Source organism: Aphelocoma coerulescens, chromosome 2 (assembly GCF_041296385.1).
Source record: "Aphelocoma coerulescens isolate FSJ_1873_10779 chromosome 2, UR_Acoe_1.0, whole genome shotgun sequence".
NCBI classification, from domain to species: Eukaryota; Metazoa; Chordata; class Aves; order Passeriformes; family Corvidae; genus Aphelocoma; species Aphelocoma coerulescens.
In genome coordinates, this window is record NC_091015.1 from 54,961,451 (window position 1) to 54,975,689 (window position 14,239).

At 38.9% G+C, this 14,239-nt stretch overlaps 1 protein-coding gene across 2 annotated transcripts in view; it reads left to right on the forward strand.

Moving 5' to 3' along the window:
* The window catches only part of SACM1L (SAC1 like phosphatidylinositide phosphatase), a 28,477-nt gene that overhangs the window by 5,564 nt on the left and 8,674 nt on the right, over positions 1-14,239 (forward strand). For both annotated transcript variants that reach the window (XR_011149048.1, XM_069007542.1), the window contains exons 2-8: positions 3,450-3,547; positions 5,143-5,217; positions 7,116-7,243; positions 8,104-8,253; positions 9,533-9,592; positions 11,188-11,221; positions 13,838-13,939. Coding sequence is in view for 1 of the 2 variants with exons in the window: in XM_069007542.1 (XP_068863643.1) it covers positions 3,450-3,547; positions 5,143-5,217; positions 7,116-7,243; positions 8,104-8,253; positions 9,533-9,592; positions 11,188-11,221; positions 13,838-13,939 (647 nt within the window). In the remaining variant the exon portion in view is untranslated. The remainder of the gene's footprint in view (positions 1-3,449; positions 3,548-5,142; positions 5,218-7,115; positions 7,244-8,103; positions 8,254-9,532; positions 9,593-11,187; positions 11,222-13,837; positions 13,940-14,239) is intronic.

A 14,239-nucleotide genomic window follows, 5' to 3' on the forward strand; every position in this document is an offset into this window, starting at 1 on the left:
TGTAAGCTTCTTCTCAGTTGGTTAAAAACAGGCTTTAACCAATATGCATGTGAATCTCTGTGCTGAGACTGTAGTAGTGTCATGGCCATGTTGCACTTCATAATGTAAGGAGCAGCTTTTAAAAATACTGATCATGGATGGAAATGCTCTTTGTGCTCTGTCCAGTCAGTGTAGATGTCTTGTCCGTGTTGTGCTCTTCATACAGAGTATTCAAAAACTGAAACTATAGTTCCTAATGCTTTTTTTGGAGACTCTTCAACCTGATAGGTTAACATACTTTTTCAACTTATTTTGATTGGGATACTCAGATTAAGTAAGACTGTAAGAGAGTACGATTGCATAAGCATCTGTGTTAATGGCACAAGAGGTCCAATATTAAACTTTGTCGATTCTCTTCATGGCTGTTTTTGTATCTGGACTCTTGTGTCAATTGACATCCCAGAGAAAGATGAGTGTTCAACTAAACCAACAGAAGATAAGCTGCAGCTTTCTCTTGTGGAAAAAATGCCTCCTTTTGCTTCCTGCCAGCTAGCAATAGGTTTCTAACTGCATCTTAAATAGTATATCCTGTTTTATTTTTTGATGCTTTAACAAACTGAGGGTTTGTAGATGTGTTTAAGCTTGTCTTGCCCCTGTTCTGTCTGTGTAAGCTTGTTTGCTTTTTGCCATAAAACCAGCTCCCATTATTGCTGTGAAACTCTCCTAAAAAGCTGGGGGTGCACATGTGCACTTCATCAAAAACAGAAACAATGAAAGCAAAGTAGGTGTTTTAAGGCTTCAGCATTCAGCAAACTGCATATTTGTATTTCTTACTCTGATGTTTTTATTTTTGAAGATAAAGCATTTAATATGTATACCTGAAAGATTTAAGGATGCTGATTTACAAAGGAAATGCTGTAGATGTGTTTCCCATTTTAAGACCCACAGACTAATTTTCCTGTAATGAAGTTAAATTATCTGATGAACACTTAACTATTAATTGCTTTACAGTTGGTTGTGTTATTTGGTGTTTGGTGGATTTTTTCAGTTCAGTATTTGCTCTCCTCTGGCTTTCCTCTTAATTTCCCAGTGAGGTTGTGGAATCGCCATCCTTCGTGAGAGTCAAAACACACCCTAAGAAACAGGGTTTAACTTAGAAGTTGAATAAACTTTTGAGTTGGCTCTGCTTTAAGTGGGTGGAAAGTGGGGTCTTCTAGACATCGTTTTAAGGACTCTGTGGTGAGTTGATCCTGGGTACCCCCTGGAGTGGATCAATCACTCCCCTCCTCACCTGGATAGGGGAGACAAAATAAAAGGAACAACTCTTGGGTCAAGATAAGGGCAGGGAGAGATCACTCAGCTATTACAGTCACTGGCAAAACAGAGTCAACTTGGGGAAATTAGTTTAATTTATTAATAGTCAAATCTGGGTAGGATAATGAAAAATAAAGCCAAACCTTAACACCTTCCCCTCACCCCTCCCTTCTTCCTCAACTCCACTCCTAGTTTTTTCTACCTCCTTTATCTCCCCCATCAGCACAGGGAGACTGGGAATGGGGTTTGTGGTCAGTTCATCACACTTTGTCTCTCTTGCTGCTTCCCCAGTGGAAGGACTCCTTCCCCTGCTCCAGCATGGGGTCCCTCTCCCAGAGACTCTGAGACAGTTCTCCGCAAACTTCTCCAATGGGAGTCCTTCCCACAGACCACAGTTCTTCATTATCTGTTCTAGTGTGGGTCCATTCCACGGGGTGCACTACTTTAGGAACAGACCGTTCCAGCATGGTTTCCCAGAAGGGTCATAAGTCCTGCCAGGAGCCTGTTCCAGCACAGGCTTCCCATGGGGTCAGAGCCTCACAGAATCACAGAATATTCTGAGTTGGAAGGGAACCACAAGGATCATCAAGTTCACCTGTTAAGTGAATGGCCCATATGATGGTCAAACCTTGGTGTTATTAGCACCATTTATTAACCAGCATCTCCCTGCTCTGTCGTGGCCCTCCAAGGACTGCAGGTGGATCTCTGCTCTGCCATGGACCTCCATGGGCTGCAGAGGGACAGCCTTGCCTCACCGTGGTCTTCACCAGGGGCTGCAGGGGAATCTCTGCTCCAGCTCCTGGAGGACCTGCTGCCCCTCTTTCTGCACTGACCTTGGTGTCTGCAGGGATGTTTCTGTCACATGTTCTCACTCCTGTCCCCTGCTGTAGTTGCTGCTGTGCTGGGCTTTTTCCCCTTCTTAAATATGTTATCCATCATTGATGGGCTGGGCCTTGGCCAGCAGTGGGTCTGTCTTGGAGCTCACTGGCATTGGCTCTGTCAGATACAGAGGGCTTCCAGCAGCTTCTCACAGAAGCCAGTCCTGTAGCCCCCTCCGCTACCTGGCCATCACAGTCCTCTGATCTAAATTAGGGTTCTAATTCAGCTTTCTGAAGGATTAAAAAAAATAAAAAAGATGTGTAGAAATGCAAGATCTATTTAGGGAGAAAGAGCCTAAAAATATCTACCGCGTTACTAGAACAAGAATTTTAAAACTCTGACCCCATGTCTTGTCAAGCCTTAAACTAAGAAAAATCACTGTTAAGAGTCAAGAACACTAGTTTTAAGAGTGTTTGGGGTGTTTTGATGGTTTGCTGAGCATTTCCTGTGTACAGCTACAAGTCACTTCTGCATAACTCTCCTACCAATGCACAGTGAAACATGTCTGGCTTCTTGCAACTACCTTAATGAGTATATTTTTAAGGAACACTTCTAAAAACTGTTTATGACTAGCATTGGGTTTTTAAGGGAAGGAAGGGAAAGATGGCAGTGAAGTCTGAACAGGAAGTCAGTGTGTGACTTGTCTGGTGGGGAGGATACATGTTATGATGTGTGTGTCATGTAGACCTGGCAAACAAGTCTGGGAAATGGTAGTGTTGGGACACCTGCTTCAATAAACTAGTGTGCCACTGAACTTTTCCATTTCTACTGTGTTGCTTCTGGTGGATTCTTGCAATACTTAAAACACTAATGTGAAGCAGATGTGTTTATCATTTCATACAATACTTTTATGTTTATTAGATTTGCATTAAGCGTGTGGTCTGATCTGTTAGGAAGATTTTGGTTTAAAAAATTTCTGATTTTGTGTTGGGTTTTGATTTATCTCAGATATGGTTCAAGCTTACAGGAATTAGAGTGGACCACTATGTACACAAACTCACTTTCATATCTTTACCTTATGGTAATAAAAAAAGGATTAAGATTGTTAAACAGGCCATGACTTTTGCAATAACAGATGAACTGCATTTACTTTTTGTATTTTTTTTCCACACTGTTGACGTCAGTGGCTGTTGGGAAGCAATCCAGTGAGAATTTTGTTATTTTGCAGCTGAAATAAGGTGTAAAATTGATTGCTCTGTCTTCAGGTGGTAAAGAATAAACAAACCCAAAGTAAGTTTTACTAAACTAATTCCGTTTTCCTCTCTATTCTCTTAAAGGCATATAACACCAGAGAAGTTCTATGTGGAAGCCTGTGATGATGGAGCAGATGATGTGCTTGCTATTGATAGAGTCTCCACAGAAGTCACTCTTACAGGTAACTCTCCTCACCAGTATTTCTCAATACAGTCTTCTCTGTCCTTTCTGTCTGTTTTGCTCTAGGAGTCCAAAAAGATCTTCAGAACCTTACTGAGATGATACTGACATAATTGGTTTTGGTTTTAGTTACTGTTTAAAGCAGTGCTTTGTATTCTGTTCTGGAGAGCTTTGTTTCAAATGCCTTTTCACTGTGGGTAACCAGGGTGATAGTGCTTGCCTGTTTTTTGGTAAGACTGTCCATCACAACAGGGGAAGCTAACTTGTCCAAGCTAGTTGGGGTTGGTGCTAGAAGTTCAAGATCAAACAGGGGAAGGATTGAACACTGGAGTTCTGCAGCTTTTCCAAATTGTCCCAGTGCTTTCTTTTATATAAAACTGAAACCTGACTTTCCATAAAGCCTCTAGAAATAGCAACAGTAAAAAACCCATGGTGTAAATTTTGTTCTGTGTTGCAAATCTGGATTCAAATGTCAGTAGGAGTAGTCTTAAGCCTGTTGATGTCTTGAAAATTTTAGTTTCATTTTTTAAAGAATGTGAAACGACAAACTTTGATTAAATAACAGTAAAATGAAGGCAGTGGGAGACTTCCCTTTTGATACTTTAGGAGTTTGGCACCACAGTATTACTAATCTCCAAACAGACAGAAATGCTACAGTAGTAGTAATATAAAAGCAGTCATTCTCTCTCTTTTATTAGACTTCTTGTATAAGAAGCTGAATGTAAGAGTAGTGTACCCATCCCACTAATATTTTTGGAATTGTAGTATATTATCTCAATTTCTCCTGCAAAACTGTCCCTTCAAAACTGTAAAGATTGTTATCCCAAGTGTTTTGTTAGTCTCAATCTCTCTCACTACTGGTGTTTTATCAGATGAACCTGCAAGGTGTTTAAAGCAAAGTAAGATTAAAGGGCTACCTTTCTCAGTTTTCTGAGTTCTGGGAAAATGCCTCATTCTAGGGGATGTTTTGGGTTTCTTTAGATTTCTCTAATATCCCTTCTGTTGTTTTAAAAGTGTAGGTTGATGAAACTTACACATGCTAGGACTTTTAATTGATATTTGGATACTTTTTGCATCTTAGATCTCTTGGTATGTTGTTTGGAATACTGTGTCCCTTGCCACGTGTATGCTGCTGTTGGTAGTTTTTGCAGAGATAGCCTGCAAAACTAGAGGTAGAGACAGAAGTAGACCAAGGCTCAGAAGAAGCAAACAGACCTGGGAGGCACAAGCACTTATGGTTTGGTTGTGTTTTATGTCTTGCTGGCTTCAACACAAAGCTTCTGGAAGCTGGCAGGACAATACATTATTGAGGAGTCTACTTGCTATACTATCATGTAAATAAGCTTGAATTTATTCAGTTAAATGAAAGCTTTGATTAAACATGAGAAATTGGTTAGAAATTGGGTTAGAATTCCAGATCCTCCTCCCGAACCTCCATGAGGCTTTTAAATTCTGATGCTTTGTTTCTTATATTTAACACTGTAGCAAAACTTGATTTAACCAGGAAGGGTGGAGAAACCTAGTTTTAGTAGTGTTCCAATACAGTCATTAAAGAAGCAGTCTGAAATTCTGATGTTCTTTTCTTCTGCTTTTCAGTTAAAAAAGATGTTCCCCCTTCAGCTGTTACAAGGCCTATATTTGGTATTTTGGGAACAATCCGTCTGGTGGCAGGTAAGGAGAACAGAACTCTGCTCTTTAAAAATACTTAGACAAAACAGATTGCTAAAGAAGCTCTAAAGGCAAAAATAGTATTTGCAAGTATCTGAGGTTGCACTTTCATCAGAATGATAGGTTTTCCTTGTGGCTTGTAGAGGATGGAGGCATCCAAATCTACTTTATCATGAATGTTTGTGTAGCTCCTAAAACCAGGAGGTGCTCTAAAGGTAGGGTTAACTGGTGGTTGTTTGAGTTTTAAGGAATGCATTTCAAACGAGTGCAAAGAACCTCATCTACTTATTCTTTGTAACTGTTTTAATCTTAGCTGCAGGATTTGATGCAACCGTTGACTGTTGTGTTGTGAAGCTTGACTTTAAATCAATAATCACGGTACACAAATAGCTGAGAGTGACAGGGTGATAGACAAGTAGATGCAGCTGTTCAAGTAATGAGTGTGTTGCAACCGCCCTACAAATATGGAGAAAATCCAACATGAAAAGGAAAAGGGCAGATGGGGCCAATTCTAAGTTTAGGGAGTTTTAGGATAACGTAAGAATAAGTTGTTCAGTTTTTCTAAGTGTCTCAGTGGTCATATCTAAGCAGCCACTGCCACAAATAAACCTGATGCATAAAGTGTAAGCTTTCAGGAAAGTGAGCATTGCTGCTCCAACAATCCTTTTTGTAGATTTTGGTAGAGTTTGAGACTGAAGTAGTCTGAAAAATTATGTAATAAGCAGGATACATACTGAATGCAATCTCCATGTGTAGAAAGGATAAAAGATCACTCACTGAGGTATTCTCAACTGAAGCAAAGGGTGATTGTGTTGAATGCAGTGACTTCTGACAGGATCTTAAAACTGCTGAATTTTCTATGCCCATATTCTAAAGAGTTGTGGGTCTTGCAGAGTGAGAGTAATGAAATGGATACATGTGTCTTAGGGACTTGATGAGCGCTGACTGTTTTAAAACTGAACTGCCCTGAAGGGCAATTTTCACCTTTTACAGGCTCAGTAATGATTGCTATTCATCTGACTGAGTATTAAATAAAATATAGAATATGTAAGTCTCTTAAAAGCTTGGGGTTTTTTCATTCTACCCTCTAGAGCTTTGCACTGAGTGTTAGCATAGAGCTGTCAAAGTAAAGATGTTACCAGTTAAATTAAATGTTTAGCTAAGTTCACTGCTGTTAACTGTAAAACCAACCTTGTATCTAGCAATGCAGCATCTTTAACAAATATAAATATTCTTTGCCTGTTGCACTATTAAGAGTAAACTTTTCCTTCAAAAACAAGATGACACTGAAATACGCTGTGCTTAGAAATAAGGCTATGTTGCGGTCGAGTGTAAATTAATTGCTCTGAGTGAACGGTCCATGATTATGGGGGGGATTTTTTGCTTTGTTACTTAAGCAACCAGGGAAATAGCAAACTTCCTGTCTTAAATTGCTAACAGACACCCAAATGTCTTTGTTCTGTTTTGAACCTGTTAGGAGCAATATTTTTTCATAAGTTGAATGGTCTTTTTGGCTTTTGAAGCATGCTCCCTTTCATGTGTTTTGGACTTGCTCTGTGCTTTTCTAACCGCATTCAAGAGCATTGGCCTCTTTTTGAGTTAGCAAACCTGAAGACTTTCAGACTGTCTCTGATCAGAAGTAAGAGTAGGTGACACTTTATTTTGTCCACTTTATTTTTAAATTCCTTAAATTTAATGAGTAGCTCATGGTCTCTGAACATAGAGAAGTAGGTGGCTTAGCAAATATGTTTTGCTTTTGCTCCAGCCCTGTGTGCTTTTGCTACACTTAAGGACATAAAGTTCTGTTGGTTTCAGTTTTCTGATACAGTTATAGGCTGCTTTTCTTAATATATGCAGCTCTTTGGGGTTTTTTTTTTAACTTTGTTCTTTCTGTTTTACAGGCACATATCTTATTGTAATAACAAAAAAGAAAAAAGTAGGTGAGATTTTCAGTCATGCAATCTGGAAAGCAACAGACTTTGACATCCTCTCCTACAAAAAGACCATGCTGCACTTAACTGATATTCAGGTAGGTACATTGATTAGGGGAGTAGGGAGGAATGTTATTGTATGTTAACGTTCATTGCCACAGGAGCTTAATTTGATGAAGCTATTAATGCAACCTAGAATATCATCTGTTTATGGATGTGCATTTTTGCTTCTCTTAAGATGGTACACCCTTCCTAATGCTTCTGTTAAGTCTTTCTCACACGTTTACCCTTCTGACAGCCCCTACAGTAAACTGCATTGCTGTCATCTATCTTGCTTTCTTTTTGGAATTGTTCAATTACATAGTTACCCAGCAGGGAAGAATTAACTTTTTTTTTGAGGGAGGGAAAGATGGAATATATTTTAAAACAGATATGTAGTGGATTGATAAAAAGCAGGTCAGGGTGTCTAACCAATGGAGCTGGAAGGGAATCTGATAGTTTTTCAGGAAAGGAATGAGGTTAATCAGAACTTGAACCAGAATACAAATTATAACTTAGTGTCTGATAACTATTCTTTTGTCTTGCCATCTTGCCTTTTTTTTTTTTTTGACTGACTGAGTGGTTTTCAGGGAAACTAACAGCTTCCCTTTTGCTTGCAAGTTGTTAGAACTAGTTTAATATCAGTAGCTATTTACCTCACAGGAATATTGTTCTCTGCTCTCCACTGTTGTTGCAGAATTTGGTTGCAGTGTGCTAGCTGCAAGTTATCAGTGAACTGGTATCAGAATTGCATTCTCATGCTTTCCTTCTTGTATGGTAATCTCTGGATGATGTCATGCATTGCTAGAGCACTAGCAAAATTCATCTCATCACTTCAAAAAGTAGTGGTAGCTGACAAGAGTAAAATATTGTGACAGTAGTATATGACAGCTCTTCTATTCTTCCCTCATCTCAACAGTTGCAGGACAATAAAGTATTTTTATCAATGCTAAACCATGTCTTGAGCGTGGACGGGTTTTACTTCTCAACAACCTATGACCTAACACACACCCTGCAACGGCTGGCCAACACGAGCCCAGAGTTCCAGGAAATGAGCCTTCTAGAGAGGGTAAGGATTTGAGTTTGCTTTGTGTCCGTGTCTTGGGAATTGCCAGTCAGTTTTGTGCAGGTGAGGTTTAAATGACGCTGGTGTTTTATCCAAGCTATTACGGGTTGTGTCTGAACACACTGGTCCACACAAGTCTCATAGTTTGTGAGCAGTATCATGTTCTAGGGATCTGTTCTGATGTGATGTCACACTTCCAGATCGGCAGTTGGAAGTACTTTCTACAGTCTACTTTAAATGGATTTTGAAAAATCCAAAATTTAAATTTTGCCCCTAATTTAATATTGAACACTTCTAATTACAATAAGAAGGAGCTAAGCAGAAAAACTGTGAGAAAGCAAGTAATTCCTTTGACCTGGAATGGGGGGAGGAATCCAAAGTGGAATAAATTGTACTTGTGTTCATATTCTTTTCAAGGATCACTTGGGATAGAACTGTGGGTTTTATGGCTGTCAGTCTTGGGATGTTGTATTTTGTCTAAAGTATTCCAATTTTTTGTGTGAAGCATGAATTTAGTATGCTGCTTTTGTCTTAAAAACAACAGCTAAATGCAATTTGAGCTTGAAATTCTCTTGTGTCTATATTGATGGGTTTTTGGTTTGGTTTGGTTTTTTAATATTGGAAAAAATATTTACATTTGGGGATTGTTTTGCATCATCAAATGCTGCTCTGGCGGTGCCCTTGCCAGGGAGAGCAAGGACACAAAAGGATTGGTTTGCCTTAAAATTGTGTCACTTCAGAAGGTTGTTTGAAAGGCAAAGTACAGTCAAAAGGCATCAATTTCAAGTAAATTCAGATCTTGGATGGTTAAGATCATTTCAGTGCAATTTCATATGCCCATGGCTGCAGTATAATGGCTTATCAAAAGGATGGTGGCAATTTTGAACATTTCCAGTTTGCCTCTGCAAGAGAAGTCTGGTCTGTGTTTGTGTGGGTGTTTTTGTTTGATATTTGTGTTTGTTGTTTTTTCACAGTACTGGTAGAAGGAAACAACCCCAGTATAGGGGCACCAAAGCATTATGTTCTGCAGCTCAGTTGTTAATGGTTTAGAAGTGTCAGGCAACACCCTTAAGAATAGTTAAAAGAACAGTTCTCTCCAATCTTTATTTAGATTTCTAGTTGAGGATGTGAAGGCTACTGATGAAAGAAGGGAACTTCATCTCCATTTGTACCTGTTTTTACCTAAACTTGTGTGACACATGGATACTGTGATATTGCCTTTATGTTGAACTAAACAGAACTGACCGTCTCTAAAAGCGTGTTGGCTTTTTTCTTGCTGCAGGCAGATCCACGGTTTGTATGGAATGGACACCTTCTGAGAGAATTTATTGCTCAACCAGAGGTAAACACTACATAATCATTAAGTTAATAGAGAACAAATATGCTTTTACTATAAGTATGCAACAGTTTTTTGTAATTCTGTCTCTTTCAGACAGCCAGAATCTAGTATAATGTGGCTATTCATCATCTAGTTTAGCACAGTGAATCTTCTGCTTTCAAACTTCCAACTTTGTCAATGTCCTCAGTAGTACTTCTAGAAAGCTAATTTTTTGGAAGTGTCTGTATTTGAAGATACTGTGCTGTGAAGATACCTACTCATATAAACCAGAGGGGAAGTTACAGTGCACAGCATATGCTTCTCAAGCATTTTGAAGTTTAGCTAGTTATTTATTTTTGGGTATAGGCAAGTTCATAATTTTTTTTTCTAAGACTCTCTCACATCATTCTCCATGAGTGCAGTTTAAATTCCATTTTCCTAGTGAATAGATCATGAAGCTGGTAATTAAGAGTAAGGCTGAATGTTTAGATTCTTTCAGTTTATTTCAAATGAAGATTAGCGCAATGTAATCTTTGCATTCATTTAGTCCAGCAAATACAAGTGCACGACCATAAGCCACAACTGTGGCACCTTAATGGCCAGACTGTCTAAGCTCCTTCTTTCTGGTGACATCCTCTGTCTGTTAAACTCCTTGAATTGCCTGCACTACAGCAGCCTCCTCTCTCCATCAGTACTTTGCATTTATCAAAGCAAATGACGCATGGCTTCTATTTCTGCCTCGGTAACCTGTGGAGATGCACTGTTACTTTAGACAGCACTGTTCCAAAAGGCTGGATTGTGCAGTGCTTCTGGAATGTGAAGATATGAATTAGAGAAGGGCTGTTGTGCATATTCCAGGGGCATATGACTGGGTGTAAAGTTTGCATAGTGCTATGCAAATAAAGCTTGGGAAATGAGAGAGAAGCTGTGGTGGGAACAGCAAAGGAAAGCCAAGTGTGGCTGGTTAGTGAAAACAGATGTAGGGGGCAAAACACAGAAGCTGAAAAGGGAGATAACTGGTTTTTTAGGCTACACTTCCCCTCACGTTGATTACAGGTGGCTTGATGCAGGAACAGTTTTAGGGAATGAAGTGTGGAATTTCTGACTTCTAGTATTAGAGAACTTCAAAATTTTCTGGAAAGATTAAGTTATTCAGGAATGGCAGGATAGGAAAAAACCTGGAACAAGCATTTTGAGTATCAGTCACTAAAAATATATCTTACTGAAGGCGTCTGTAACTACTATCTCTGCATATGTCCTACTGTGAAGGTAAAGCAAACACACCATGTCAAAAGATTTTCAGCAAGTATTGCTTTATATCTGGCATGTTTGTAGGAGAGTAAATGCTATGTGTAGGGAGGACAAAGCAGCTTGCTTTTTGTCTAGGCTGCTTAATTAGGATTAGACTTTCACCTTTCTCATCCTGCTAATGAGGATTACATATGTTGCTGATTTCTCTGAAGTTCTTTTCTCAGAAAGGAATGTTTCACCCTAAACAAAAAGTAAATGATATAAAGTATATGAAACTATCACAACACCCTTAGGCAAAGCATAGGCACTTGCTTATCTTCTTTGGCTACTAGTGTTTAATATTTTTAACATGTATTTGTGTGTTTCAGATCCATAGGTTTGCTACGCCAGTGATGCATGGATGTATCCTTTTGTGTTGTAAAACTGAGTGCTGGATATGGGTAGTCCAGAGCAAAATGGCTGCTGCTGAGGCTGCTCTATTGTTACATTGGCAACTAGGACATAGAGCACAATGTCAGAAATAAGTTGTAGTTTGCTCAGATATGGGTGTTACATATTGTTTGATAGCCCACTCGTGTGTTAACACCCTTGAATATTCTGCTTTGAAGGCTTAATGTATTTCATTTTACAGGCATGGTTTGCATAACTGTCTTTCAGTGGGAAGGTTAAGATTAATATGGCAAATGCTCTTACATCAGCTTCAGTACTTTTTTATCTTGCTGTAAGGATGCGTTTACTTTAGATACAAAATAAGGGAGAACAGTTTTGACTTGAAGGAGTGCTTATGGATGTTCCTGTTGATGAATTAAAGGATAAGAAGTTCTTCTGAAGGCTCATGGGATGCTTCTCCTAGGCAGCTGTTTTTCTTGCACCAACACTTTGGGTAACAGCCTTTTTAGCAAAGCAGTCGTGAGTTTATTTTTGAGAAGGGATGAATGCTGCAAGTGAGCTGAATGCTTTCTGGAGGCAGTGTGTGATCAACAGTAAGTCCCAGGTAGTTGCTCCTGGACAGACAGTGTGAAAAGGACTGGCAAGACTGGACAGAGCAACTCATGCCATGTTCTGCTTTGTTCCTCTGTTGCAAAGGCCTCTCAGGTGTGTGCAGGGAATGGCTTCTAGATGGAATTGGTTGATCTGGTAGGACTGTCAGCAGCTGGCAGATCTCCAGTCCTTCTTTCCTGTGGCTTCATTTAATGGTAAATGTTGTGGGAGTCGACAGAGAGACAAAGGGAAGACAGAAAAAGGGAACTGTCGAAACACCCTAATCCTTATCCTGCTAGTTCTGGGTAAATTGCAATTAACAACTGACAGACTGCAATTAACACCTTCCTTGATCCTGTTTTTTCACTATATAAATAATTAGCATAAGTAATGTTTGGTTAGATTAGAATTACAGCAAAACCTTAGAGAACTCAAGAATTTGAAGAAACTGGATTTCTAGTGGTAAAAATGCTAGGAAGAGCCCTAAGCAGAACTGTTACAGTGCCACTAGTAGATATTTCAATAATATCAAAGCTTCCTCCCCCACTCCCCATGTAAACCCAAATATATTTTTTTCAACTATGTGTACTGGACTTCTAGTCCTTCAGGGATGAGAAATAATGGACTTGGATACTTGAGATTTTGATCACCTAAAGCCCAAAACTATGCTTTGTATTTCCCTTGCTGCTCCAAAGCAAAAGCCCTTCTAAAGAACAGTAAATTCTGCCTTGTCCTTTTCTGTGTATGTGGAAGTTGCTATTAGCAAGTTGTCATTTTAAGTGAGGACAGATTGCCAGCAGAAAAGAGGTTGACAACTGCTAAGCAGCTAAGGTTAGAGGTAACCTTTCTTGCAGAATACTGTTGGCTATACAAATGTTGAGTTAAAGGGGGGAGGGCCCGGCAGGAATTTTCCAGGAAAACAGAGGAATGGGTATTTTTTCAGCCTTAATTTATAAATTGTGAGAACATTTTGGATGGGGTGAATTTGTATTATATTTTTTGGGTTGTTTACAAACAGTGTTTGCATAAATACAAACAGAAATCAAGATGACTCATGTGAAATCAGTGTGTTCTTTAACATAGCTGAGGTGCTTGTGTGATGCAGCTGCTTTATGTCCCATTTGAATCATAGATGCAGAACCTAAATTTTACTTGAGACAAAGTATCTTCAAAGAGAAGACTGCAGTACACTAATTAAAAAATTGACCATTTTGACCTTTTGCTTGCTTTGAAGTGGTGGGTTTCAGTTTTTAGGGGCAAAGCATGAAAGCTGGTGAATCTACCCTGAGAAATTTTTCGTGAGTGCTGGTCTCCATTAGACTTGATAGCTCACTGCAGACCAAAAAAGTGCCATTATAAGCAGCACCAAACAAAGCTAAAACTGAAATTAGTTGCCATTTTCCCTGTTTGTTGGTTAGTCCCAGGTGCATTTGGCAGGGTCTGCAGCCTGGACAGGAAACCATTCTTGTGTAAGAAGCTCACACTGGAGTCTTGGTGTGTGTTCATTCTCTTTTTCTTCACATGGATTTGAAAGCCAGTCGATTTTACTGCTAGTTCTGGTATTTGTAGATGTGATGTATGTTGCACTTATGGGTGCAAAGTATATACCCCCAAGATATTTGCTCTTCTAAGAGCCTGGAAAAAATCTTGAAGAGGTATTTTTTGAAGTAGTTGTTAATTTTTAAAAGCAATAGGGGCAAGAAACTGTTAGGGTAGTTTAATAAAATTATGGATGAGATGGAGTCTTAATTTTTAACTAGGACTATAAAACCCAGAATAATCTTCTTCAGACTCACATTTTCTGAAAATTACAGTAGTTTTAATGTCTGTCCATCAGTGACATCATCATAGTGTAGTTTTGCCATGTGCGTATGGATCCTAATACTGTTACCATCCCTCAAGTTTAATGTTGCTGGGGTGAGAATGTTTACGGATTTATTTGAATGTAGTCTCTTGGTTCCTTGATGTTTCTTACCTGTTGATGTGTAAAAATATCCTAATGAAATGTTGGGGCTTTTCCTTAGTGTTGGTCATCAGTTATCACTATGCACTCTTGTTCTATTAATGGCAAGTGTTTTGACTGGCTGCTTGTTTCCAGAAGAAGCTGTTTCAGGGCTGGCGTACGCTACTATGTAAGAGGTAAAAGAGAAAACTGATTTATTTCAAAAATAATGTGTATTCCATCTGCACATGGGAGTTACCTTTGAATAATTGCTGTATAATAGCTTGCAAAAAAAAATTGCTTAGTTTGTCCTAGGTTCTTCTTCCAAAGAAAATATTAGGAATTGAAGCATTTTCTGGCATTTATTAAAAGTGACTCTTCTTTATGTCTCTAAGGCATAACTGCAAAAATTTTATAATTATCTTCAACATGTGACTGTTTTCATTGGTGTTAAATGCAAGTATGTAATATCCCTTTTGGTCTAGCAGTAAATCCAG